The 26,259-nt window shown below is 41.1% G+C and overlaps 1 protein-coding gene across 1 annotated transcript in view; it reads right to left on the minus strand.

Annotated features, from left to right (window-relative positions):
* LOC106970868 (uncharacterized) overlaps window positions 1–17,942 on the minus strand; it is a 28,716-nt gene extending 10,774 nt beyond the window's left edge. The window contains exons 1-2 of the mRNA XM_053208217.1: window positions 17,934–17,942; window positions 1,831–4,283 (exon numbers count right to left, since the gene is read on the minus strand). Of these exons, the coding sequence (XP_053064192.1) occupies window positions 3,249–4,283; window positions 17,934–17,942 (1,044 nt within the window). The 3' untranslated portion in view covers window positions 1,831–3,248. The remainder of the gene's footprint in view (window positions 1–1,830; window positions 4,284–17,933) is intronic.
* Between the last annotated feature and the right edge of the window lie 8,317 nt (window positions 17,943–26,259).

Genomic DNA, 26,259 nt, shown 5'->3' on the forward strand with positions numbered 1-26,259 from the left:
TGGGTTTTATACATAAGCCAAAATAATTAATGTAATCCTCCGAATTGATTCAGCCAATATTTATTCAACATCTATAATGTGCCACTGTTCGGGATCTTGAGAACATAGCAATAAACAAAGCAGACAAAAATCCCTGCCCATATGGAGCTTACATTCTAGCAGGAAGAGTAACAAAAGTCTATATAGTAAAATATACAATATGCCAGATGTTGACAAGTGCCGTGTTTGACTGCATCAATGGCCCCAAATTTTTTTACCCTCCCTCTGTTCATTTCCTTTGTCATGTACTCTGTGGTGAACTGGACTTCTTCCCTTCTCCTTGACTTTGGGCCTGACCATGTGACCTGTTTTGGCCAATAGAATAAGGTAGAAGCAACAATAGGCCAGCTCCTGACTCCAGAAAAACATAGACCTTAAGAGGCTTTCATGATTCCAATGCCCTTCTTGCTCCTCTGCCATTGCCATAAGAATATGCCCAAGCTAGTCTGCTGGTCACAGGAGAAAGGTAAAGGGTGTGGAGCAGAGCCACTCAGACTAAGCTTCCCCCACCAAATTCAGTCAAAAGCAGAGCCCCTGAAGACCCTTAGATGCATGTATAAGCTGAGCCAACTTCAGCAGGACCACCCAATGTGCTCAACCTAGGTCAGCTGACCTCCTGCTGACACACAGATGCACGAGCTAGAATAATAAATGAATGTCATTTTGGTGTTGAGTTTTGAGGATGTTTGTTATACCTCAATACCTAACCAATGCAAATGCTAAAAAAGCAGTCAAAATAAAGCAGTAAAAAAGGCTAAGAGACTGTGTGTAGTGGTGAGAGGGAGTCAAATTCAAATAATTTCCTTGTATAGTTTTTAAATATAACACAGTATTAGTGATTCTTAAAACATTCTCTTTTCAAGAATTGACAGGTTTTTGTTTTGTTTTGTTTTTTTTAAGAATTAACAGGTTCTTATGTTTATTACCTAAAATCCTTATCTCATATTAGGCACTCTCATCCTAGTACGTACTATGTGAGCCCAGCAAATGAGAGGCAGGAAAAACTGGCTAACTTGTTCTGGTATAAGAAGCAGAGCAGAAATTAACCCCCATTTCTGGTTTCAATCCAGTTCTACACTCTTGCTCTTTCTCATGTTTGAAACGCAGTGTATGAACTTTTTTCTTTTTTTTCTTTTTTTGCACTGGGACCTGGATAATCAAATTATCCATGCTTTAAAATATGTTTAAAATACGTTTAGAATTGGAACTGAGAGTAAATTGTTATTTAAAATAATAATTATGAAGCTACCCATTCTCTCCCATGTGCCAGGGGCTATTCTAAGCATTCGCAAGCAATGGCTTATTTAATCCTCACAAAAATAGCCAGGAACTGTCTTGTCCCCAGATGAGGAAACTAAAGCTCAGAGTAAGAATCAGTTGGCAGCGCTGGGATTGAAATTCAGACCCAAAGTCGCCGCTTTGGACAATGTTCAGAAATGTGGCTCCTGTAACTAGATGTGTATCTTCTTGGTAGTCAGAAACCTCCAGAGGTGAGGATAGTATTAGGAAGAACTACAGTTTTCATCTTCTCTTTTAATGTGGCACCCTGTGGTTCACTATGGCTCTACTAAAATCTTCCCCAGAGGCACTCTCCAAATTTATCACAAATTCACTTAGGGTTTAAAGGCGGAGGTAGGGAATAGGAGTCTATTTGTAAGTTTAGCCAATAGAATTCTTCCAACACAGTTCCTGAAGTAAGGAGAGGGTTCAAGGATTCTTTCCAATTGTTATAAATGTAGCTAGTGTTGTTGTTCTGTGGAGATCAAAGCCTTTCCAAATTAGCCACCCTACCTTCTAGCAAGGTGAATGCAGGTTCCATTGTAGTCATCTTGTCCACTCACCTGAAAACATAACCAGAGGGTTCCAGGTCAGCTTTGATTTCCCATTTCATTCCATTTTAACCATGCAATTTTCATCTTATCACAAAATGGTTACACTGACAGAAACAAAGTCAACAGTTCCAGTTCAGAGTTCTGGAAGATTCTAGTGGCTAGAATTGGCTCTGGTACAGTCTTGAGCTAAAGCTGAATGTATAAAGGCAGAGGGGAAAAATTTTTCAATCCCTTGTCTTCTGGGGAGTTACCTGTTGGTGGCTCCAGCGGACTGGTGGAAAGGTTTGAGAGCTTCCTGATTAAGGTATTTTCAGGGGCTTCTAATCTCCTGTCTTAAATCTTCCCTTTCCATTATCTTTTCTGGATTCTAACAACAGATCATATTCCAGAATTGTATGACTTTGGGCAAATCACTTAACCTCTCTGAGATTCAAATTCCTCCCTAGTAAAATAAGAATTAAAGTCCCTAACATTCTATCACTTAAGTGCACAGGTTTAAACTACTGATTACAAACTAATGGTAATGTTCAGCCTGTTGCAGGCTATGGCCCTGGACACAAGCTAGCAGAGTTAAAGTAGTTTAATCAAATGAATTAGATGAGATCTTTTCGTCAATTTTTTTAAGTCCTGGCAGTTTTTCTTATGCTTTTCATGTTCAGCCTTACAACTTTTACAAGCAGGAAAGCGTAAATGATAACGATTTAAAAATCCTCCTCAGATCCCAATTGTTTGGCTTCTTAGATTTCTGGATAAAATAAGCCTTAGTTCTATAAGAGAGCATCAGAAGTCTTCGGAAGACTTTTCCATTCCATGATCTTATGCGGTGACCAGGCTGATAATATTTCTCTACGAACGCTGAGTTTCTCCAAGGCAGACTAATAGCTACCGGTTCCCAATCAATTGCTATTCACACTCACACATCTGCACACATAAAGCCACTTTAAACATCAAGCTGTGGGGTCCTGACATGATGACAGAGCCACCAGCTGTCGGGGCACTGCACTGAATTGGGGACACAAACCCCATTTTCCTATGTAAATTGGCCTGGACGCTGCTTCGGCCCCCAACAAAAGGGGACAGTCCTGTTAAATGGGGCCATCTGGCCGTCCCCCAGCCTCACTGACACCTCCAGCACGGGGGTGGGGATGGGGAGAGCGGGAGTGATCTTCGGGGGACCAGGAAGGTAGCTCGGTGGCGCACAGCTGTCACTCCGACCCCAGGGGTCCAGTCAACAGAGGTTGGGGGAGAGAAGATCCGCGGTGGTCTTAAGCCTCCGGGCCTGGGGCGCCTGGAGGTCTCAGTGCACTCCCGAGATGGGGGAGGGCGCTCTTTGTTCCGGGGCCCCGAGGGGGCGAGGCGCCAGAGCCCAGGGCAGAGTCACAGCTCCGTCCCCGGGGCCCCAGGGCAGCTCCCGCCCGGCCGCAGGCAGCCTCTGGCGCCTCCATAGCAACCGCGTGGGAGCTCCGCAGACCGGGAAGAGGAGCAGGGGAGGAAAGAGGGGAGGGGAGCTGGAGAGAGGGGCAAGGGAGAGGAAGGAGGAGGGGTCCGGAGGAGGAACACTGGAGGAAAGAGGGAGCCAAGCAGGAGAGGTGGTGGGAGAAGGGAGAAGGGGCGCGCGGGAGGAGCTGAGTGGGAAGACGAGAGGCGAGCTGGAGAGAGGGGTGGTGGAGAGGAGGGGATCTGGAGGAGGTGGTAAGGAGGAAAGGAAGGGAACAGAATCGGGGAGGAAGGGGGAGTAAGGGCGAAGGGAGAGCAAGAAGGGGCACCAGGGCAGGAGAGGAGGGAAACATTAGAGGGGAGTAGGGAGGAGCGCAGGGGAGGAGCCTGGGGAAAGAAGCACGGGAGCCGGAGCGTGGGTAGGGGGCAGGGAGCAGGAGTGCAGGGGAGGCGGAGAACCGGAGGAGCCGGGAGCTGCGCGGGAGGATTGGGGGGGGAGGTAGGGGGGAGGAGAGCTGGAGCCCCGGAGGGGGAAGAGCAAGGCGGCGGCCCGGGGGAGGGCGCGGCCCCCGGCGGCCCGGCCCCGCCCCGCCCTCCAGGGCACTGAGCCCCGGCTGCGTTCTCCGGCGGAATTCCTGCCCCCACGCCTACTGGAGGGAGGTGGAGCGGGAGCCAGCGGCGGAGTGGGACGACGGCTGGCGGAGGGGAGACCGCGCTCGGGGCGGAGCCGCGGGCGCGCGGGGCGACGGGGAGAGGGCTGGTCAGCCGCGGCTCGCCGCCCACCCCGGCCCGGGTGGAGCGCCCCGGGTGCCGGCCGAGGCCTCCCTTCTCCCCGCCCCGCCCTCGGCTGGAGGACCTCACTCCAGCTGCGTCGACCTTCCCAACCCCCAGGGCCGTCTCCCCAGACCCGGAGCAGCCCGAAGTCCTCCCGGGAGGCGCAGACGTCCCCAGGGGCGGCAAGCCAGGCTCCGCAAGCTAGGCTCGGGAGGACGCGCTCCGGCCGTGGAGAGTTCTTAGCTAAGACTCGCTGTCTCCAAGTGTTTGCAGCCGACAATATTTTCTGTTGCAAAACTGTTAGAAAGGTGATTTGAGATTTGTTCTGAGTTCACTCCCTTCCCCCACCCCTGCCCCCGCCCCCATCACGAGCGGCCTCGGGGAGAGAACTTATTACCAATATGGAGCTCGGAGCTTGAAATAGTATTTTATGATACCCAGCTGAAAATGTTTGGAAAAAGCCAAATCTTAAACACATCATTCTTAAGTACTATGTGCTGAACACCAACTTGCATAAGACATTTCACAAAGTTGGCGAAACGGCTGCGATCCTTGCTCTCCGAGAGTTTGCCACAAAAATGGATTACTATTACTCTCTGAAAAGTTTTAGAATAGTTCTTACCTGGCGTTAAATGTGTGAGAGAAAAATATTCACAGTATTTCAAGAGACCAATAGATAAAAGTGTTGTATAATTTATTTTAAAACCTTTATGAAAAGTAAAGGAAAGAAAAACTTTGGGACGTTCTCAGCTAACATGGCCTATGGGAAAATGAAAATAAACTTAATTGAAAAAACAGTGCTCACCATAAATAGGTTTAGCTTTCAGGCAGGGAACGTGGTTAAAAAAAAAAGCAACTCGGAGAAAATTCACCAATCAAATGTAAGATTGTCCATGTTTCATAAAGCAAAGGTCAAAAAATCCTCTCAAGCCTTAAAGAACACTGCTTCTGTGTATATAGTCAGGGCTTTTGTTGTTTGTTCTGAAGGTCTTAATCTATAACTCCTGCTCTCAGGTATTACTCTAAGGAGTATGTTTTGGTTTCTTCCACCCGCATAATCCAAGATTGGGTACCAATCTAAAAGAAACAGGAAATTTGTAGGTCTATAATATGTGATATCCCATCCGGTTTCAAATCTATCTTTGACCAAAAAGAGAAGATGAAAAATGTAGGCAAACATCCAGCTATATATATATAAAACTCTAAATATTCACGTATTTTGACATAAAATGAATAACTTCTAGTCTTTGCTTCCATGTAGTTGATACATAACGTTTTTGAGGGCTCACTACATTCCAGGCATTGTTCTCAGCAATTCATAGATATTAACATTCGATTTAATCTTCTTAAACTGAAAAGGCAGTATTAATACTATCCCATTTTACAGATAAAGAAACTGAGGCTTAGGTTATATAACCTGCCCAGATTCACACAGCCATGGTGGGCAGGATTGGGATGAAGTCCTCAAGTCATCACTGAGCAGTTTGTTTGCTCCCTGACCACATGCTCTGTAAGAGAGGGACTTTCCTCACATCTCATCTAGAATTATACTGAATATAGGGTCAAATAGATTTATGGATCAATTGAATTTTTCAATTTTACCTGTTTTTTCTGGCATTAGGTAAACATGTAAGTTCTCAAAATTCACAATTCATTGGTTTTGTTTTGTTTTGTTTTGTTTTGTTTTGTTTTTTCAAAGTAATCTCTATGTCCAAGCTAGGGCTTGAACTCACTGGCTCTACTGAGGGAGCCAGCCAGGTGCCCCTGTTTTCTTATTTTTTAAAGTGTTCCTCTAATAAGTTTGTGTACATATCATAAACTACAAAAATATAAAAAGCAACAAACTTCCAGGGCTAAATCTACCAGGCACAAATTGTTAATGGAGTTTCACATAAATATTTAGGATTGTGGCAATATTTAAAAATACATATTCTGAATTCAGTAATAAACCATATTTTTTTAACTTGCTTATATCCTGTTGCGTATACTTTTTTTTTTTTAAGTAACCAGTTTGGTGTGCTTTATTCAAGCGAAAACAATACATGGATTGGGGGAGTACAGTGTCTCGCAAGCAGTGCCATGTTGCTCCTGAGAGATTTGGGGCAAAAGCGAGTTTTATAGAGCATTAGAAGAAGCAAATCAGAAACAGGGCAAGACTGACTGGGAGACTGAGGATTTCCTTGTAAGGCTAGTAGGTCCTATTTTCTGGGATAAGCTAGATAACTAAAGCTGAGACAGAAGATTGTAACTGGTGCATGTTAGGTTTCCTTGACAGGTGTTTCCTATAAGTGCAAGCTGACTTAGGTTTATTCTTATTTATTTATTTACTTATCTATCTATCTATCTATCTGAATTAGGTTTAAGATTTGTGATGCAGCCCAGGCCACCGGGGCAATCCCTCTTTTGATCAATATTCTGGGATTTGTTTTTCCTTTTACAATGATTTTTATCATGAATATGTTCTTTTGGAATAAACAAATATTGCATTTAAGACTATGTGCAAACTTGTTCTGAACAAAAGTGGAAAACGAACCAGGAGCCGCATAGAAGTAGAGAAAAATAGCAAAGACACCTGCATGCCATGCTAAATGCCTTTCCCCCCAAAGTAACAGGTTAACAAGGAATTTCACGTATCTCATTAGCCTATTCAGTTAAAATAGGTTTTGAATTTGGTAATTGGCTTTCTGTAAACTGAACAATTCCTTCATTCAGTCCTAAGAAGTAGAATGGGAAGACAGTCTTCAGAGCCCAGCATCATCAAACCCTTGACTTTGTATTTAACTCTTTGCTCACAAACGCAATTGTTCACTATTTGCCAGAAGAAGTCACAGTAGTCCTTCAGCACTCCAGTCAGTCGTACTGAGAACGTTCATCAAAAAAAAAAAGGTACTAGCACCATTTGGATCCACCGCGTCTTGTTGATGTTGGAGTCAGGTTGTATCTCAGAGTGGAAGACATAGGTTAGGATACTGAAGCCTTGTTCCCTTAGTTGGCTATGTTCATCATCCCGTTTTGTGTGTTCTAGGCAAAGGGAGATCATTCGTCTGTTCACCAGTGGCTGCACACAGGCATTTAAAGCTTTTGAGGGAACACAGTGAAGCAGGGAAACTATTAGAACGACTGTAAACAGAATAATATCCAAAGTTTGGAGGGAACTCTGAAGCCACAGTCCCCATTACCCAGACCAACTTATGTCAAATAGATTGACTCCCATTGAAGGAGTCACTTTCTTAAGCCAAGTGGCTTGTTCAGTGATGTCATGTAGCCAAGTGTCAACTTCCCCAGAGGTGTTAATCTAAGTGCAGCAAGTAGTGCTGGCCACGGCACAGACACCTCCTTGCTCAGCTAAAGGGTGAGCAAGGGCTATCCTATCATCGAGAACAACTTTGGCCAGAGTCTTGGGCAACTATTGCTTTAACAGCAGATTCTGCAATATCTTCAAGAGTCAAGGAAAGGTTCCTGATCATAGCCTCATTTACACTTATTTCTACTTGGGGGATTAGGGATCTGCCAAAGGAAGTAAATTTGGGATCATGAATACCTCCTGGTAATTTCCATGAGTCTGTGGCTCAAGACTAAAAAGGTGACAACCATGGAAGTCAGTAAAATGTAAGGGTCTGTAGACCACATGAGTGGTTTTATTTTAGTTACCTTTGCCTTGGGTCCTTTTCTTTGTACAGAGCTTGGAAGTAAGTTTCCCCAGGTTTAGGACTGTCTTATTGCTTATAACTTAGACCTCCTTATTTTCTATCTAATGTCTGGCCACATTAATCTTAATCTTAGGATTAATCTTAAATCCTTAGGCACCTACAATTGAGGAGAAAAACACTAAGCACTACTTGATGTTTGTCTGTGCATTCAGAGTCAAGTGGAGCTTGAAAGTTCTCTGCTGAATTCAGCTTCTATAAATGGGTAACAAGAATACACCTGTCGCTAAAATCTTTTGCCTTTGCATCTTTTGTCTTCTGTCTGAATCAGTCCTACAGTCAGTCCTTCACTTGACTCAGCTAGGGGAAGAACGCAGATGTGGGTGGTGGAGGAAAGGAGTTAGAAAGAAACAAAAGTGGAGCATTTGGGACAAAAGCAAGCAAAGAATTAACTTTTCCCTGTGCAGGGTCAGCAATGCTGGAAGCCGAAAATGGGCAGGGCAGGTTGGGGGAGAGATGGGGAAATGGAGTGAGGACAAGTAAGGTGGTTCAGGCCCATTTTTTTAGGCTGAGAACTAGAGGGAAGCGCTTCTTTGCAGGCTTGGCTTAGGGGTCAAGTTTGAATTTCAGCTGACTCACTGGGGGTGGGATGAGACCCTTGCCTAAGAGGCCAGGCCTCCAGGAAATTTCAGAGTATGGATTTACTCTTCTCTCTTCCTCCCACTGAAAAGCTGAAGGGGAAAAAAAAGGGTGGTTCTCATGGCCAGAGCCTTTTTCCCTGATGGCCCCTGTGCCTGTCCAAAGGCCTGGAGAGCAAGGGAAGAAGGCAGGGGATGGGGGGGGGGGGGGGCGGGCATCGTGTTCTGCCTGAGCAGATGCCACTGGCCAACTCTGTTCTTCTTCCTTGACTGACTGCAATTTCAAATCGTTTTGTTTCTTTTAATTTTCTTTAAAAAAAATTTTTCCCCCTTAGGAAAACACTCCCTCATAAACTTTAGTCCAAAGGTGATTTTTTTTCCCCCTTTTACAGGATGGGGGGCAGGGGTGGAATACCCTGTGACTATTTTTAACACATGTGAGAGAGAAAAGATTATTTTCTCTTGCTTACATATTCTGATATTCCCACCACTGGTAACTGACATTTCCCAAAACTAAAAGTGAAATTTCCCAGTAGGGTCTCAAGTCTAAATAAGATTTATTAGAAAATAAGAATGAAGAAAACAGATAAGGAGAGAGAGAGGGAGACTATAAGAATTTTTCACAGGATTCTAGTTTTTGTCTCAATAAGAAAAATTTAATTTCTTTAAATTCAATTAAATTTTCATTGAATTCATAAGGAGCATTTTTCCATAATGTTATTGCATGCCTCATTTTTCTTTTTATATCCACAGACTTATGTTTAGATTTGAAACTTAAAGGAATACAACTGAGGGGTGTCTGGTGGCTCAGTCTGTTAAACATCTGACTTCAGCTCAGGTAATGATCTCCAGGTTTGTGAGTTCAAGCCCCGCAGTGGGCTCTGTTCTGACCACTCAGAGCCTGGAGCCTGCTTTGGATTCTGTCTCTCTCTCTCTCTCTCAAAAGTAAATAAATATTTTTTTTAAAAATTTAAGGGTGCCTGGGTAGCTTAGTCGGCTAAGCACCCAACTCTTGGTTTTGGCTCAGGTCATGATCTCACAATTCGTGAGGTCAAGCCTCACATCAGGCTCTGTGCTCACAGTATGGAGCCTGCTTGGGACTCTCACTCTCACTCTCTCTCTGCCCCTCCCCTGCTCGCTCTCTCTCTTTCTTTTCTCTCAAAATAAATAAAAGCATAAAAATGTTAAAAGAATACAACTGAATATAGTTTTTTTCCTCACTAAGGAAGTCAAACAAAACGAAGGCAATTGAAACAATATAGAGTTTGGGCCAACCAATTCAAAGTGACTAGTTGCAAGTCTGCAATGAAAACATTAAGCATCCACTGAACAGAATACCTAATTAGTATTGATCACCAAATAATTCTAAGCATATGTGCTATTCACATAGAAAGGAAGCAATATATTTTCTTAGAAAAATAAAAGCAACAGCACTGTATCTGGACCTCATTAGCATGAGGTAAAGAAAAAAGGCCTGATACAGTGCAATTCATGGCATTGCCACATTAGAAAACATTATTGGGCAGGACACTTTATTTAGCAGAAACTGTAATAATGTCCAGGGATAAAAAAGAAGATTTGGGAGGAGAGCTGTGCTACCAAAGAAGTCTGAGTGAGGACAAGAGTAACAGCCTAAAGTTTCCATCTGGGTTTTCTGCCTAAATAAAAAGAACATCTGATGTGTGTGTGTGTGTGTGTGTGTGTGTGTGTGTGTGTGTGTTTGTGCATAATGGCATAATGCTGGGCAATAAAGTTACAGACATTATCTGCAATCCTCTTATTTAACCTAGAAGGCCCAGCTACCTACTGTATTAATATTGTGCTGATTATACAGGTAAGAAGATGGAGGACTGGAGAGACCAGATAACTGACCCAAGATCACCCACGTCGTAAATGGCAAAGGTGGCATTCCATCTGGATTCTCTCTCTTCATCCTTCCATCACAGTGATCAGTGAGTGGGGGGTAGAGGGAAACCCCTCCCAGACTCCCCCCCAAAAGCGCACTTGGACAAGCACATTTCAGCCAGCAAGGGCCCCCCCATCGGCTACTTTCTATTACTCATGTGACCAGAAGAAACCTCAGAGCAGCAAGGTGTTGCTGGCTTTCCTTGCGGAGGGCAGATTTAGCTAATGTCATCTCTTTCACCTAGAATCAAATGGAAAGTAGAGGCTATCTCCCAGCATCCAGGCATGCTTAGAAATCTCCAGAGGACTGACCACAGTTTTCAGTTTTGAACTAAAAGTTTTGGCCTAATAGAACTGAGGGGAGGTTCACTGCTTAGGAGGAGAACTGACAGAATGGAAGAGAAAAATTCTTAGTTGATTCGTTAGCTGGAACTTGAAATAAAGATGGAGGACAATGTTAATATTTTTACTATTAAAGCTAATTGAAGAAACCTTGTTTTGTGGAATTTGCTAATTTGTAAATCATTAGCCTATTTCTTTATGGCCTGGGGGGAAATCAGGAATAGAGAGACCGAAATTGGGGAGAAGAGACGTCCCCCAGTGGTGACTTTGCAGTAGCTTGATGGTTAAGAAGGACCCAACCTTGGGGAGCACTGAGGAGGAGGAGGAGAGGTTGGGGTGGAGGTGTGCAAAGAGTCTGTGAAGCTGACAGATTCGATTTTGCTGGGATTCACCCTTTCATCTTTTGTCTAAGAACCAAACTTCCAGACCAAGGACATGTTTTATCTGCACTGATTTTCCCCATTAGCCTAAAGTAGACAATGTTCCTGTCCCTTTTTATACATTGCCTTCCCAATATTTACCCTTAGGAATTTGTTGTAGGGATTCAGGGACATAGGCAGACTTCATGGTGCCCAAGGGCAAGTGCTCCCAGGCCCCAGCAGGGACTTGGCCCAAACTTGAAAGTCATCAGGAGTGAGGCAGAACACCCTCACCATTTCTGCCTTTTGTCTCTATTTCTTTCATCACACCTCTGAACTTTTCACCTCTGCACACCTACTTTACTGCTCCCATGAACATGTGATCAATGAGGTCACAGAAAAGCTCAGTTTCCATCACCTCAGTTCCAGGAATACTACCCACTGTATCTCATTTCCAAACATGAGAGCAAAAATGTGACTGATCCAATTCGTCAGGTGTTCATCTTTGAGCCAATCATCATGACTGAGAATGTTGATTTTGAATAGGAAGAGAGTTCCCTCTCTGAGAACGAGGTTTGATATGAGCTAGGCAGGCAGTCTCCTACAGACTCCCTGTGGCTTTCTTTTTTTTTTGTTTTCTTTTTTTTTTTTAATTTTTTAAACGTTTATCTATTTTTGAGATAGAGAGAGACAGAGCATGAACAGGGGAGGGTCAGGGAGAGAGAGGGAGACACAGAATTTGAAACAGGTTCCAGGCTGTAAGCGGTCAGCACAGAGCCCGACGCGGGGCTTGAACTCACAGACCGTGAGATCATGACCTGAGCCGAAGTCGGACGCTTAACCGACTGAGCCACCCAGGTGCCCCTCCCTGTGGCTTTCTACATCATGTTTTAACTTCTCATATCATGACTTCTAGATTCTCTAAAATACACTTTTTCCCTTTTTCCATGTTAAATGCTACTTACTTCCATTACTTTAAGAATATTAACGTGTCCTCTGCTTTTCTCAGCCCAACTTCACAACTCAAAGAGGCACAACACAAAGAGAACTTTGCTCTTCTGTGAACCCCCACTCCAGTCTTCTTGCCTCTGGATTAAGAGTCAGGAAGGACGCTTGAATTGTTGAGATATAATCAAGTACAGCATATTCTTTTAAAGACAGAAGTGAAAACAATTAATCTCCTTTTTAGGATTACATTAAATATTTGTTTCTTTAATTTTAGAGATCAGCTGATCCTGTCCGTTAAGTAACGATGTTAAGTTCCTTGTCTCATTTGTGGCTGAATTCTCTGTACAGGATTTTTGGTTTTAACACACTGCCTCTCACCCTAGTATATCAGGGTCCAAAGCACAGAATAAGAAAAGGAACAGCAGGAACCTCACCAGCCTATGTCTTAGCTCAGAGTGGGCAACCTTTACTGATGGGGTCCCTCTGGCACATGCATGCCATGCCATCATACAGATGTTTTGAGAGGCAGAATTTTGGATGACCAGGTCTTAGCTGTAGTCTTAGTTGAAGTCTTTCTGAATTCTAGAGAGGTTTTACTCACAAGAAAGGCCAGTGATCCTGTTTGGGATACTGCCCACCTTTATTGCACAATGAAACCTCGTAGGCTGAAAGAGCTGCTACATCAGCTCTTTTAGAGAAATGGGATCTTCTAGAGAAATCACATGCACAAATAACTCTCTCTGGGCCACCATTACCAAATTAAATGGTTGGATAAGAACTAAGTGACTTCCATGACTGCTTGATGCTCTAAAATTCTAGGACAAATATATAAGAAGAACAGGAGAAATTCATCGGATATCAAAACACAAAAGGGATCGATAGGAAGCCCTCAGACTAAATGTAATTTTTTAAAAATCTGGGCATTTTAAAAAATAGCCCAAATAATCAACTGCTTAAGAAGTTTGAGGAAATGCTCTTGTAATCACTGTGGAAGGGAAGAAACAGTCTCAACAATAAATTGTTTTTAAAATTGTGAAATAAAATTCTACATTTTAAATCTTTAAAACACAGGCAAGCTGTTCTTCTCTGCAGCTTATGAAGCTCTTAAACATAGATTACCTCATGGCAACGATAAAATATTTATAACCATTTTATAAATGAGGACACTGGAATTCAAAGGAATGGGACTCAGGCAAAATAACATGTTTACCCAAATGTCCATCAACAGATGAAAGGATAAAGAAGATGTGGTACATATACAATGGAATATTACTCGGCGATCAAAAAGAATGAAATCTTGCCAGTTGCAACAACACGGATAGAACTAGAATGTATTATGCTAAGCAAACTCAGTCAAAGAAGGAAATATCATATGATTTAACTCGTGTGGAATTTAAGAAACAAAACAGATGAACATAGCGGAAAGGAAGGAAACGTAAGATAAAAACAGAGAGGGAGGCAAAGCATAAGAGGCTCTTAAATACAGAGAACAAACAAGGTTGCTGGTGGGGTATAGGTTGGGAGGAATGGGCTAAATGGGTGATGGCATTAAGGAGGTCACTTGTTGGCATGAGCACTGGGTGTTACATGTAAGTGACGAATCACTAAATTCTACTCCTGAAACCAATATTATACTACATGTTAACTAACTTGGATTAAAAAAATAATAATAGCATGCTCATGAGATTATAATCCAAAGCTTCAATAGGTGGACAGAAATGGAATTTTCTGATATCAAGAGAAGCTTTATTTTGTCTAATGACCATACCCTCATTTTTATTCTTTTTAAAAAGGCTAATCTCCATTTAACAAATGATAAGACAGGAGTGTTTGGCTAGCTCAGTCAGTGGAGCATGTGATTCTTGATCTCTGGGTTGTAAGTTCAAGCCCCATGTCGGGTGTAGAGATTGCTTAAAAATAAAAATCTTTTTTTTTTTTTTTAAAGGGGATCCTGACTGGCCCAGTTAGTATAACATGTGACTCATGATCTTGGGGTTGTGAGTTCAAGCCCCAAATTGAATGTGGAGATTACTTTTAAAAAATTTAAATTAAAAAAAAATTTAAATGCTAAAATAATTTTGCAAATCAAAAATGATATACAACTACTAAATTATGCAGTTTTATGCTTATATATTTAAAAATATGAATAAATTTATTTCCCACCAAAACTGATATCAAATAGACTCACCTAATTTTATTTTTGATTAAAAAAAATTTTTTTAACATTTATTTATTTTTGAGAGACAGTATGAGTGGGGAGGGGCAGAGAGACAGGGAGACAGAATCTGAAGTAGGCTCCAGGCTCCGAGCTGTCAGCACAGCGCCTGACACGGCACTCGAACCCACGAACTGTGAGATCATGACCTGAGCCAAAGTCAAGACGCTTAACCGACTGGGCCACCCAGGTACCCCAGAGACTCACCTAATTTTAAAGGCTGAAAATTTTTCTTCATATTTGGCAATTAAAAAAATTCTATTTAAGAATGTGTGCTTGTGTGTGTGTTGTGTTTCTCTGTGTGTGAGTGTGTCCATCTAATTGTCTTGATGGGGCTAAGTGTAACTGCCACAGAAAGCAATGAAGAAAGATTTGGCATTCTTATATAAGAAAACATGGTCAGTTTGTAAAAAATGGGAATATCCCTATGTACTTACTTCCTCCTGAAGGACTTCTGAAGGAGCCATGAGACATAAAAAGTGTGTTACTTCAGGCAGCATTTCCAAAAGTGTAGTATGGTAGATAATTTCATAGTGCATATGAATAAACATTTGTATTTGAATAACTATGCATTTTTTACTGCCTCACCCCCCAAACACTCTGCCTTGGGATCACTCGTTTTACTCACAGAATTTATTTGGCTCCTAGGGGCACCTGGGTGGCTCAGTCAGTTGAGCAGCTGATTTCAGCTCAGGTCATGATCTCGTGGTCTGTGGGTTTGAGCCCCACATCAGGTTCTGTGATGACAACTCGAAGCCTGGAGCCTGCTTCAGATTCTGTGTCTCCCTCTCTCTCTCTGCCCCTCCCCCACTTATACTCTGTTTTTACTCAAACATAAATAAATATTTTTAAAAATTAAAGAAAAAAAGAAAAAAAAGAATTTATTTGGCTCCTCATGTTTGCCACCAGCATCCCAGGCTCGGAAGGTCGTCCTCCTTTTCCCCACTCAGCTCTGCATTGTCTTTTCTGACCCCATCTCCCCGTCCTCCCTAACTGCAGGAACCCTTACCTGAGCCCTCTGCAACTCACAGTAAATCATCCAAACCCAATCTAGAGAAGCAAGTCTAGCTGTCTGTCTCACAAAGCAAAGCCATTCCCTGTTAACCAAGAGTTAAAGGTGACAGTAAACGGCTTGCTTTCTATTTCGGTTATTTTTTGCTATAGAACAAATTACCCCAAACTTAGTGGCTTAAAACGACAACCACTCTGTTTGCCTCCTAGCTTCTGTGGGTTGACAGCTCAACCAGCAGTTCTGTTGGTCTCCCTTGGCATCTTCCAAAGGATGGCTGTAGCTGGAGGCATCTGGGCCCCTCCCTCCCCCCAGGAGGCCAGCAGGCTGAGCATCCTTCCTCTCCATGCAGGGCACATGTACGTAGTTTGGGGCTCCCAAAAGAGACAGAAAATGGAAACCTCCAGGCCTTCTTAAGGCTTAATCTGAGAGCTGGCATACCATCCCTGTTCCATCTTCTATTACTTAAGTAGTCCCAGAACCAGCCCATAATCAAAGTGAGGGGAAATAAATTCCACCTCTGAGGTAGGGGAGGTAGTGACAAAGAATTTGCAGACATCTTTAATTTGCAACAATTTCTCAAACAAGAGAGTTCCTTTTAGTTTCTATGTAGAACAAGTGCTTTGAGGTTTCAAAACTTATTCACTATCCTTTGGAATAAACTTTAATTCCTTGGGTATAAAAAGTAGGCTATTTCCCCAAAGCAGGGAAACACTGAGGTTAAGAGCTGGTTCAGACAGACAGTAAATGATTATAAAGTGATATACATATAACATACACTACTTGCCTTTCAAACAACACTCTGAAATCAAGTTTAACAATCATAAACCATAGAGCACATAGATGTGCTCACATTCTCTACTTTCTTAGATATTAAAATTTATTTTCTGATCAGTAAAGACATTTCTGTCCACACTTTTAAGTTAAAAAACAGACTATAATTGGGTGCCTGGGTGGCTCAGTTGGTTAAGTGTCTGACTTCTGCTCAGGTCATGATCTCAAGGTTTGTGAGTTCAAGCCCCTTTTTGGGCTCTATGCTGACAGCTCGGAGCCTGGAGCCTGCTTCAGATTCTATGTCTCCCTCTCTCTCTGTCCCTATCCCACGTGTGCTCTGTCTCTCTCTGTCTCAAAAAAATAAATAAAACATTTAAAAAATTTAAAAAACAGACTATAATTTATAAAAAGTATCAATAAATTGGTTACAAATGAGGTTTTTTTTCCCCCCCCATCCCAAATGCATCTAAGCAAATAAAGAGCACAGTTTAAATTAACCTACCATGGGAGGGTCGTCTGGGTGGCTCAGTCGGTTGAGTGTCAGACTTCGGTTCAGGTCATGATCTCATGGTCTGTGAGTTCGAGCCCCACATTGGGCTCTGTGCTGACAGCTCAGAGCCTGGAACCTGCTTCGGATTCTGTGTCTCCCTCTCTCTCTGCCCCTCCCCCGCTCATACAGTCTCTCTCTGTCAAAAAAAAAAAAAAAAACATTAAAAACAATTTAAATTAACCTACCTGGGAACCTTTCCTGCTTTAATTTAATCTCCTGTACCTCTGAAACATTTTCCCAGAGTATTAAGACAATTTCAGAATAGGTGCCTCTGTTTATTTCACAATCTCCCTCTTCTTTTCTCCTTTTTATTTAATCAAAATGTATGCATTTATTTAAGGTAATTAAAGAGAATCTACAAGAGGGAAGCAGTTGTGTGAACAATTTAAAAATCGCTCACATTCAATTTGGTAAATAGACTGTACTTATATTTTGAATGGCTGTATGAAGATGTTTTTCGAGTCAAATCTTTTAGCTGTATGGGGAAAACTGCCAATTTTGCTCAACTGCTCCTGAGTGGTTACTCCCTGCAATTCTACTTATGATAGAAGTAGATGCTGAGAGAATTGCCTTTCCCTTTGGCCTCTTGTCTAGGACTGGGCTTGACAAATGTTTGGGTTCAAAGGGCTTTTCTCTTTGAAAAGCAAATAGAAGGAGTGGAGATGTGAAGAGTGCAAGTAATTAAGTAGGATACATTGTCAATTTACTGGAATTTACTTTACAGACTTGGTGGTCATTTTCTACCCATGTCATCACTCATTGACTGTATTCGTTATTGCATGTGCAAAATGTTGTACTGAAGTAAACAGACAGAAAACAGCCTACTGGTTACTTACAGGGATGTGGGAGTTTCACCAGCCCAGACATTTATCTATAACAACACAGTAGGAGTTCTTTACCTCAGAGCTTTATGAAGATAACAAAAAGAGTAACTGTGTGGTAATGATTGAACAGACAGGGCAGAATAAGAAGTACATGCATTTTACAATACCTGGCTTACATGTGACTACAAAGATATTAATTTTCAGTAAAATCACTTCACTCTCATAAAATCTTATCCAATTATACAACGGAATAATCCCATCAGTGGGTGGATTTGTCTTCCCATATTATCCAAATTCTCCTGTCCTCTACAGGGGAGCTGCCTCCAGGGTAGTTCTTGGGAAGCAGCTTTAGGAATTCAATTTAGGGAAGCTTATTTTGGGGAGGAAAATGTCCAAGGCTTTGATACTCATGGGAAAAGATGTGAATTCCTGCCCCTCATTTCTAGCTCCAGGGGAATTGGCTTCCTGTTTGCACCAAGCTCTAATCAGCCTTCTTCCCCCACTCCTTCTGAAACTGTCCAGCTGCACAGATGAGAGGGAAGTTTTATTTTTTTCCTGTAGCACAATTGGGGGCCGGGCTGAAAAGAGATTTCCTCCACGAGCAGAAAGAGGATGCGGGATATTTGTTTGAAACCCTTACTTTCTCCATCCGCGATCCACCCACAGCCGCAAAGCCTGGAGGTAAGGATTTAACCACCAGACAGGCAAGAGCAAATGGGCCGTGACGTCATCAACATCCGCCCACCGCGCGCTGGAGGTTGACAAGGTCATGGGGGCAGAGCTGTGTGTTTAACTTGGTACAGTCCTCGCACAGCACTTCTTCGACGACAGGGCTTCATAGGTAAGCATAACATATCCTAGGAGAAAAAAATGACGCACACAGGCTAAAGCGAAAACAGTTAAACACAAAAACTGTAAATCGCCTCCTTAGAGAGAAGTAGCCTGGAAGTTTCCAAATATCATAGAAAAACAAATCTTAAAATACGGAGCAAACATCCAGCATGGTTTCAAGTGACAAATCAAAGAATAAAATACTAGTAAATTTTCCTAAATTAGTTGCTAAATTACTGAAATCCATTTGTGAAAAAAATTCTGAGATTTAAACTAAGATGAACACTCAAGTTACTTAAAAAATAAAGTGAGAATAAAAGTGGACTAGGGCTGTTAAGCCTCAAAACTAGATGGTCCAGGGGCGTCTGGGTGGCCCAGTCGGTTAAGCCTCCCACTTTGGCTCAGGTCATGATCTCCAGGTTCATGAGTTCAAGCTCTGTGTCAAGCAGGCTCTGTGCTGACAGCTCAGAGCTTGGAGCCTGCTTCAGACTCTGTCTCCTCTCGCTGCCCCTCCCCCGCTCACGCTCTGTCTCTGTCTCTCAAAAGTGAATAAACGTTAAATACAAGCAAAACTAGATGGTCGCAAACACTGACCAATGGAGGGAGGAGGTGCTTTACATTCTAAATTCTGCCCTAAACATGGCTAAAGTTTTCCAAGAAAATATACTTTTCTGTAAATTTTGTTTGGCATAATAGAATATTTAAAAAAACCCAACATATTATTGTTACATATTTGGAAACCTCTGTATACAATCACTTCTTAATGTATAAGGCACGATAAAGCCATCTTAAATATTCAGAAACAGATTTATGCTTTTAAAAAGAACTGATAGGCACCCCTGGGTGGCTCAGTCCTTTAAGCATCCGACTTGGGTCATGATCTCCTGGTTTGTGGGTTTGAGCCCCGCATTGGGCTCTGTGCTGACAGCTCAGAGCCTGGAGCCTGCTTCGGATTCTGTGTGTGTATATCTCTCTCTCTCTCTGCCCCTCCCCTGCTCACACTCTATCTTTCAGAAATAGTAAATAAACATTAAAAAAAAAAAAAAGAACCAATAAAGCTCTAGCAGAAGGAGGCATGATTAGAAAGTCAACATGTCAGTTTAAGGTAATTGAATGCAGTTTAGTGTGCATTGGTAGAATACCTATATGTTTGGCTTATGCTGTCGTTTTCTGAGGATTCTAGAACCCTGAGCATTCACTGGAATCAGCTGCCTATTAGTAGGTATGCAACATTCTCCAAGTTCTGTGAGCAAAGCACTGAGGAAGCTTTTTTGATCTGCTTTTCTAGATTTGATGACACCTCCTCCCCTATCAAAGTGCTTGTACATTTTTCCCTCTCATCATTGATTGACCTTTATCTGTATTTTTCTTGTTCTGCAGATAAATACAAAGTGATTAAAAGATACTAATTTTAATTTCACCTTTTATTTTTGTACTAAGGTTTTTTGTTTGTTGTAGTGATACCATGCCAAAGTGATTGTATTGTCATTTTAAGAAGGTTACTTAAGCAATTATCCAACATTTTGCATTATATTTGGTTCAAACAGAACATTAAGACAAAACCTACTGGTTGTATAAAGGAAAAGTTATACCTCCAACGTGTGTGTGTGTATGTATATATGCGTGTGCATATATATGTGTGTATGTGTATGTGTATATATATGCTAAAGTGTATACAAATTGGTCTTTACTTTAACACCTTAATACTTATGTTTATTCCTATCAGATATCATGGTCAAGTAAGATGCATTGCCCTAAAAATTTGAACACACAGTTGCAAAATTCTGATACTTCCATCTATTATGCCTATAAGAAAACTGTGTATGTGTAAAATACGGAGCTAATTCAGTAACAAGTATTTTCTGCAGCCTTTACATACATTTCTGCATAATGAGATGTCTTAATGTACTTACTATAACTAGAAATTATGCATATTACTAGAAATTATGTCTTGGTTTTGCAGCTTCAAATACAACTCTCGGCCTCTCAGCCTCTAACAACGAGCAGTAAAATTGCAAGTAACAGTTAGAGCCCTGAGCCCCTTAGAGAAGCATTCCTTAAAGTTCCTTCTGTGGACAGCAGTGAGACCTGTGTGAAGCCTGTTTCAAAGAGTAGGGGGAGGAGGTAGGATTCCTTGTTAAAAACATTTGGGAAACATTTTATATCCTCCCTGTTGGAGATTCACAACATACATTAACATATTAAAGACTCTTACATTTATGCTCAATTGATTTTCAACAAAGGTGCCAAGGCAATTCAATAGGGAAAGGATAGTGATTTCAACAAATGGTGCTGGGACAATTGGATATCCACATGCAGAAAGATATATTTAAACTCCTACCTCCCATCACACTCAAAATTTAACCCACAATGAATCATTCATCTAAATGTAAGAGATAAATTATAAAACTCTTAGAAGAAACATAGGACAAAATCGTCATGACTTTAATAAATATGACAAAAAAGCACAGCAATAAAAGAAAACAATTGACAAATTGAACTTTATCAAAATTAAGAATATTTGGGGCACCTGGGTTGAGCGTCTGACTTCAACTCAGATCATGATCTCGCTGTTCCTGAGTTCGAGCCCGGTGTCAGGCTCTGTGCTGACAGCTCAGAGCCTGGAGCCGGCTTTGGCTTCTGTGTCTCCCTCTGTCTCTGTCCCTCCCCTGCTTGCACTCTGTCTCTCTCTTTCAAAAATAAACACTAAAAAGTTTTTTAAATGAAAGATATTTGTGCTTACAAAGACACCATTAAGAAAGTGAAAAGATATGCCACAGAAGAAGATATTTGCAAACCATATTGGATTAAGGTCTTGTATCCAGACTATCAGGAATCCTTGCAACACAATAATAAAAGGAAATAACCCATTTTTAAAATGGGCAAAACATTCCAATAAACACTTAAGCAAAGAAGATATATGAATGGCCAATAAACACATGAAAAGCTACTCAGTATTATTCACCATCAGGAAATCAAATCAAAACTACGGCTGAGATACCACCATGTACCACTACGATGACTAGTTGGTGAAAATGTGGGGAAATTGGAACTCATGCACTGCAGGTGGGAATGCAAAATAGTACAGCCACTTTGCAAAAACAGTTTGGGGGGTTCTTAAAAAGTTAAACTTACCATGTCATTCACAGCTTCAACCCTAAGTATACACCCAGTAAGTAAACATATAAAAATATATGTCCACACCAAGTCTTGTATATGAATGGTCAGTAGCATTATTCACAGTAGCCAAAATTCATAATGGAAACAATCCAAATGCCCATAAACTTATGAATGGATAAAAAAAATTGAGGTATATCCATATGAAACACTACTTGTCAATAAAAAGAAATAAAGTACTAGCATATGCTGCAAAATGGATGAGCCTCAAAAACATTATGCTTAGTGAAAGAAGCTAGACACAAAAAACAAATATTGTATGAGTCCATTTATGTACAATTTCCAGAAGAGGCAAATCTATAAAGACAGAAAATAAATTAGTGGTTGCCTAGGGCTGGAGGTGGGAATTCAAAGTAATGACAAATGAGAACAAGGGATACTTTTGAGGTGATGAAAATTTGGTTAGAATTGTTTATATAAGGAAGGAGAAGAGGAGTTTTTAAAAGAAGCATTAACAAGATATACTCTGCAAATAAGTATTTGGTACTTTTGTCAAAGAGAGAAATGATTGTGGGAATGAGAAATGGATAAATGATTTATTATATACAGTTGGCTACTTTGTGAAGAATTTCTTATAACCATATTAACAAAGAACTACTACGACCATATATCTATATGGAACACCATTGGATTATGAAATGAACAGGGAATGTTATTTGTCCTTTGTCTTTGTTCCAAATATATGCAGATAATATTAATGAGCACAAAAGATACCAGCTGGAATTTCAGAAGTGTTGGTTTTCACTTTTGGAAAGTGAATATAAACTTTTGATGGAATTATTTTAGGGGCATGCCAGCTAGAAGGCCAAAAAAACCATTTTTAGACACCATTTTATATAAATTTTGCATTAATCTATTCATAGTCACTTGTAACTAGAATATTCTTTTAAACAAAAGTTTGTATTGAACTAGAAAACGAAAATCATCCAAGATTAAACTTGTTTAAGCAAGAGGAGAAAACTCTCCTTGTTAACACAAGGGGAGAAGGCAAGAACTTTTTGATGATCTCTGAAATCTGAATTTGTGTTCCAAGTACACATGTAAACTACAGCTAAATAACATGCTTATGACAGAAGAACAAGCCAAAAAGCCTGCAGGTAGGAACCCCAGTCCACTTTGGAAAGCCAAAATACCCCCTTTCTCCCATCCATCCCCATCCAGGTCAATCTAATTTTTGTCTGTAATTTCACTTTTGTTGATACCAACACTTGTCTATAAAGTTTGGGTTTCAACTCTATGTTGCAAATTCTACTTCTACTTCTTTTTTTTAAATTTTTTTTAACGTTTATTTATTTTTGAGACAGAGACAGAGCATGAACGGGGGAGGGGCAGAGAGAGAGGGAGACACAGAATCGGAAGTAGGCTCCAGGCTCTGAGCCATCAGCCCAGAGCCCGACGAGCCCGACTCGGGGCTCCGACTCACGGACCGCGAGATCGTGACCTGAGCTGAAGTCGGACGCTTAACCGACTGAGCCACCCAGGCGCCCCTCTACTTCCACGCCTTACTGGCTTTTTAAATGCTAGTTTTAAGGCTTTCCCCTCAAAACCAGGCTTTCCTCTGATGGTATCACATCGTCATATATTCTTCATACCTCTTTATGTTGACTGCATCTTGTTTTCTCAAAAACAGTTTTGCAATTTCTGATGTTTGCTGTTTTCTGAATTAAAGAGTAAAATATTTTTCACTCCTACTTATAAACAGAATGACTTAAGTTAACTCCAGGTTGTGTGAAGAGTTGAGGATGTGACAGAGCTAGATGGAGAAGTCCGGCAAACACTTTTTCCTTTGAAGGATGGGATAGAACTTATTTGTAAGGGCACTCTGCCCCCTGATAGAAGTCACCTCTATGTGCCTCTTGAATCTGGGTACTATGACAAAAGCAGGACCCCTGTCAAGACTTTGTCCATATTTATGTGTCACTTCATTAGCTTAAAATGATCTTTATTCTCACCTGCTGGATCCAAGCATTGTTAAGTACTTAACAATTGTTTTAAATAATTTTAGTAACAATTTTGTAATCACCTTCACAGAATGTAGAGAAAAATGAGAAAAGTAATCATGCTTTGTTCTACTACCCTAATGCAACCTCTGTTAGCATTTTAATATGTTTCCTTCCTTTTTCTATCGGCTCTTTTTTGCAGAGTTATAATCACAATCTACTTAAAGTTTGGGGTTCTGTTCTATATAATAAGATTCTGGTTACTAAATGTTCTTCATAATCCTAGTGCTCTGCATAATACAATATACTTGATGATCTTGGATTTTTTGACATTTAAAAAATCACAGACAATATTAGCTAACTGCATTTTCTGCGATGAGCATTTTTCTGCGTATACTCTATCAATATTTGGGGTTTAATAATTATCTTTAATGAATCTTAAAGACTCAAGCAGTACAGCAGAATGGCACTCCAGGAGGAAGTCCATAGTGACGGTGGATGCCAACTTTCTCCTAGAAATTTGCGCTGATTTAAGAAAAAATTTTTAATGGGATTAAGAATCAGATTTGGGGGTGCTTGCTTGGCTCGGTTGGTGGAGCATCCAACTCTTGATTTCGGCTCAGGTCATCATCCCAGGGTCATGGGATCAAGCCCCGTGTCAGGCTCCACACTGAATGTGGAGCCTGCTTGAGATTCTTTCTCTCTCCCTCTGCCTCTCTCCCCTGCTTGCGAGCTCTCTCTCTCTCTCAATCTCTCAAATTAAAAAAAAACATTTTTTTTTTAAGGAATCAGATTTGTAGTTTGTTTAAGTCAGCAACCACTCAGAATTACATACAAAAGAGAAAAGATGAAAAAAAAAACAGCAAAGGGAGGAGCAGAGGGCCTTGAAATTCATTTCTTCCAAGTTTATCTGTGAAGGTATCCTACGACCAGAGAGCAAGTAGAAATGTTCACATTTGTTCAATGAGATATCCAAAGGAATGCACCTTTGTTAGCTAATATCAGACTCCTGTGGACTTGACATCTGCTACTTCCAAGGTCGAAAATAGGTACTTTGACTTAAATGGGAACAAAAGGAAAATTAGAATCTAATAACCTTTTGTTCTTAATAACAAATAGTTTTCAAGGGGTGCCCGGCTGGTTTATCTGGTACGGCATGAGACTCTTGATCTTGGGATCATGAGTTTGAGCCCCATGTTGGGTGCAGAGATTACTTAAAAATGAATAAATAAATAAATTAATAAGTAAATAAATAAAACAAAACAAACCTTTGAAAAAATAGTTTACATTTTATCTTTATTAAAAAACCAAGGCAGTGCTACTCAAGATTACATGCTGCAGTCTTTTCATAGATTGAAATGGTTGATAAGCTCCAAGTTGGTTTCTTCAGTCTCATTCTTCATTGCTTCCTCCCAAATAGTGTATTTCATTGTTAATATAAAAGTGCACTGTTGTACTCTCAAAAGAACTTGGCAGTTCATAAATAAAAGAATAGGGGAAAAAGTATGCAAATCTTTGCCAACCTCCAAGTCCCTTCAGGTTAATTTAACTGTCACACATAATTTCCCAGGAAAGAAAGCAGCCTATGTCCATGAACCAGCCAGTTAACTCATCTGCACTTGCATCAAGCATTTAAATCCTGTGTAATTTCTTCACCACGATATGATTTACTGTGACAAAAGCATTGATGAGGTCAGGAATCACATTTTGCTCAAACTGACTATTCAGTAACTGTAGGCAAATCTTGAAGCATCCTGCAGCAAGTAACAGGTCCTTCATCCCAACATCACAAAACACCAGCATTAGATAATTAAATTTCCCACACCTATAACATGATTCTTAACAATTCAGTAAGGTAATAGTAGAGTTGTTGTTCATAATTGCTTAAAATATTCTGTTCTGTCTCCTCAAAAAAAAAAAAAAAAAAAAAAATCCAGGCATCACAAATGCATTTTTAGTGTGTCTGTTTGAACTTTCATGGCTCTAGTTCATTTCCTAGGACTGTTTGTCCAAGTTTGGGTCATCTTCTTGGTTCTGATCCTACCTGCATTTGACCATGCTGCTTCTCACTATACCTGGATTAAGCACAGAAATAGAAGACAGAGCTCCGGGGCCCCAGGCCTTCCCTCCATTTCCATTGTCATGTGAACTAGTGGTAACTGTTCTGGTCATCTACTACTGCATAACAAGCTACCTGTGCTTAGTGGCTTAAAACAACAATCATTTATTTTGCTCATGAATCTGCAATTTTGACGGGCTTCAGCAGGAACAGCCTTTTTCTTTGCACAGCATCAGCTGGTGAAAACAGCTATGGGCTGGAACCATCATCCAAGACCCACACATCTAACAATTGATGCCGGCTAGAATCTGGGACTTTAGCTGGGCTGCTGGCTGGAATACCTGCATGTGGCCTCTCCATAAGCCTGCTTGGCTTCTTCACATACTGGTTGGGTTCTAAGAGCAAGTGTCCTGAAAGGATGAAGAAAATTCCATGGCATTTTTTTTTAACGTTTATTTATTTTTGAGACAGAGAGAGACAGCATGAACGGGGGGAAGGTCAGAGAGAGAGGGAGACACAGAATCTGAAACAGGCTCCAGGCTCTGAGCTGTCAGCACAGAGCCTGACGCGGGGCTCGAACTCACGGACCGCGAGATCATGACCTGAGCTGAAGTCAATACTTAACCGACTGAGCCACCCAGGTGCCCCTCCATGGCATTTTTATGACCTACCTTTGGAAGTCATATGGAATCACTTATAACTATATTGTATTGATCAAAGCAGTCACAGAGGTCCAGCCAGGTTCAAAAGGAGGAGATCTAGGCCACCCTACTTGATGGGAGGAGTGTCAGGTCTCACTGCATAAACATGTGGGGTAGGGTATATTGTGGTGGCCATCTCTGGACAATAAAATCTTCCAGAGTTGTTAAATAAATCAGTCAGATGGAAATACTCATTGTTTAAACAGACCTGTTTTTGAAAATATTTAGGTATTACCATTGATATCTAAGTACAATTGT

This window comes from Acinonyx jubatus, chromosome F2, assembly GCF_027475565.1.
Source record: "Acinonyx jubatus isolate Ajub_Pintada_27869175 chromosome F2, VMU_Ajub_asm_v1.0, whole genome shotgun sequence".
Taxonomy (NCBI): domain Eukaryota; kingdom Metazoa; phylum Chordata; class Mammalia; order Carnivora; family Felidae; genus Acinonyx; species Acinonyx jubatus.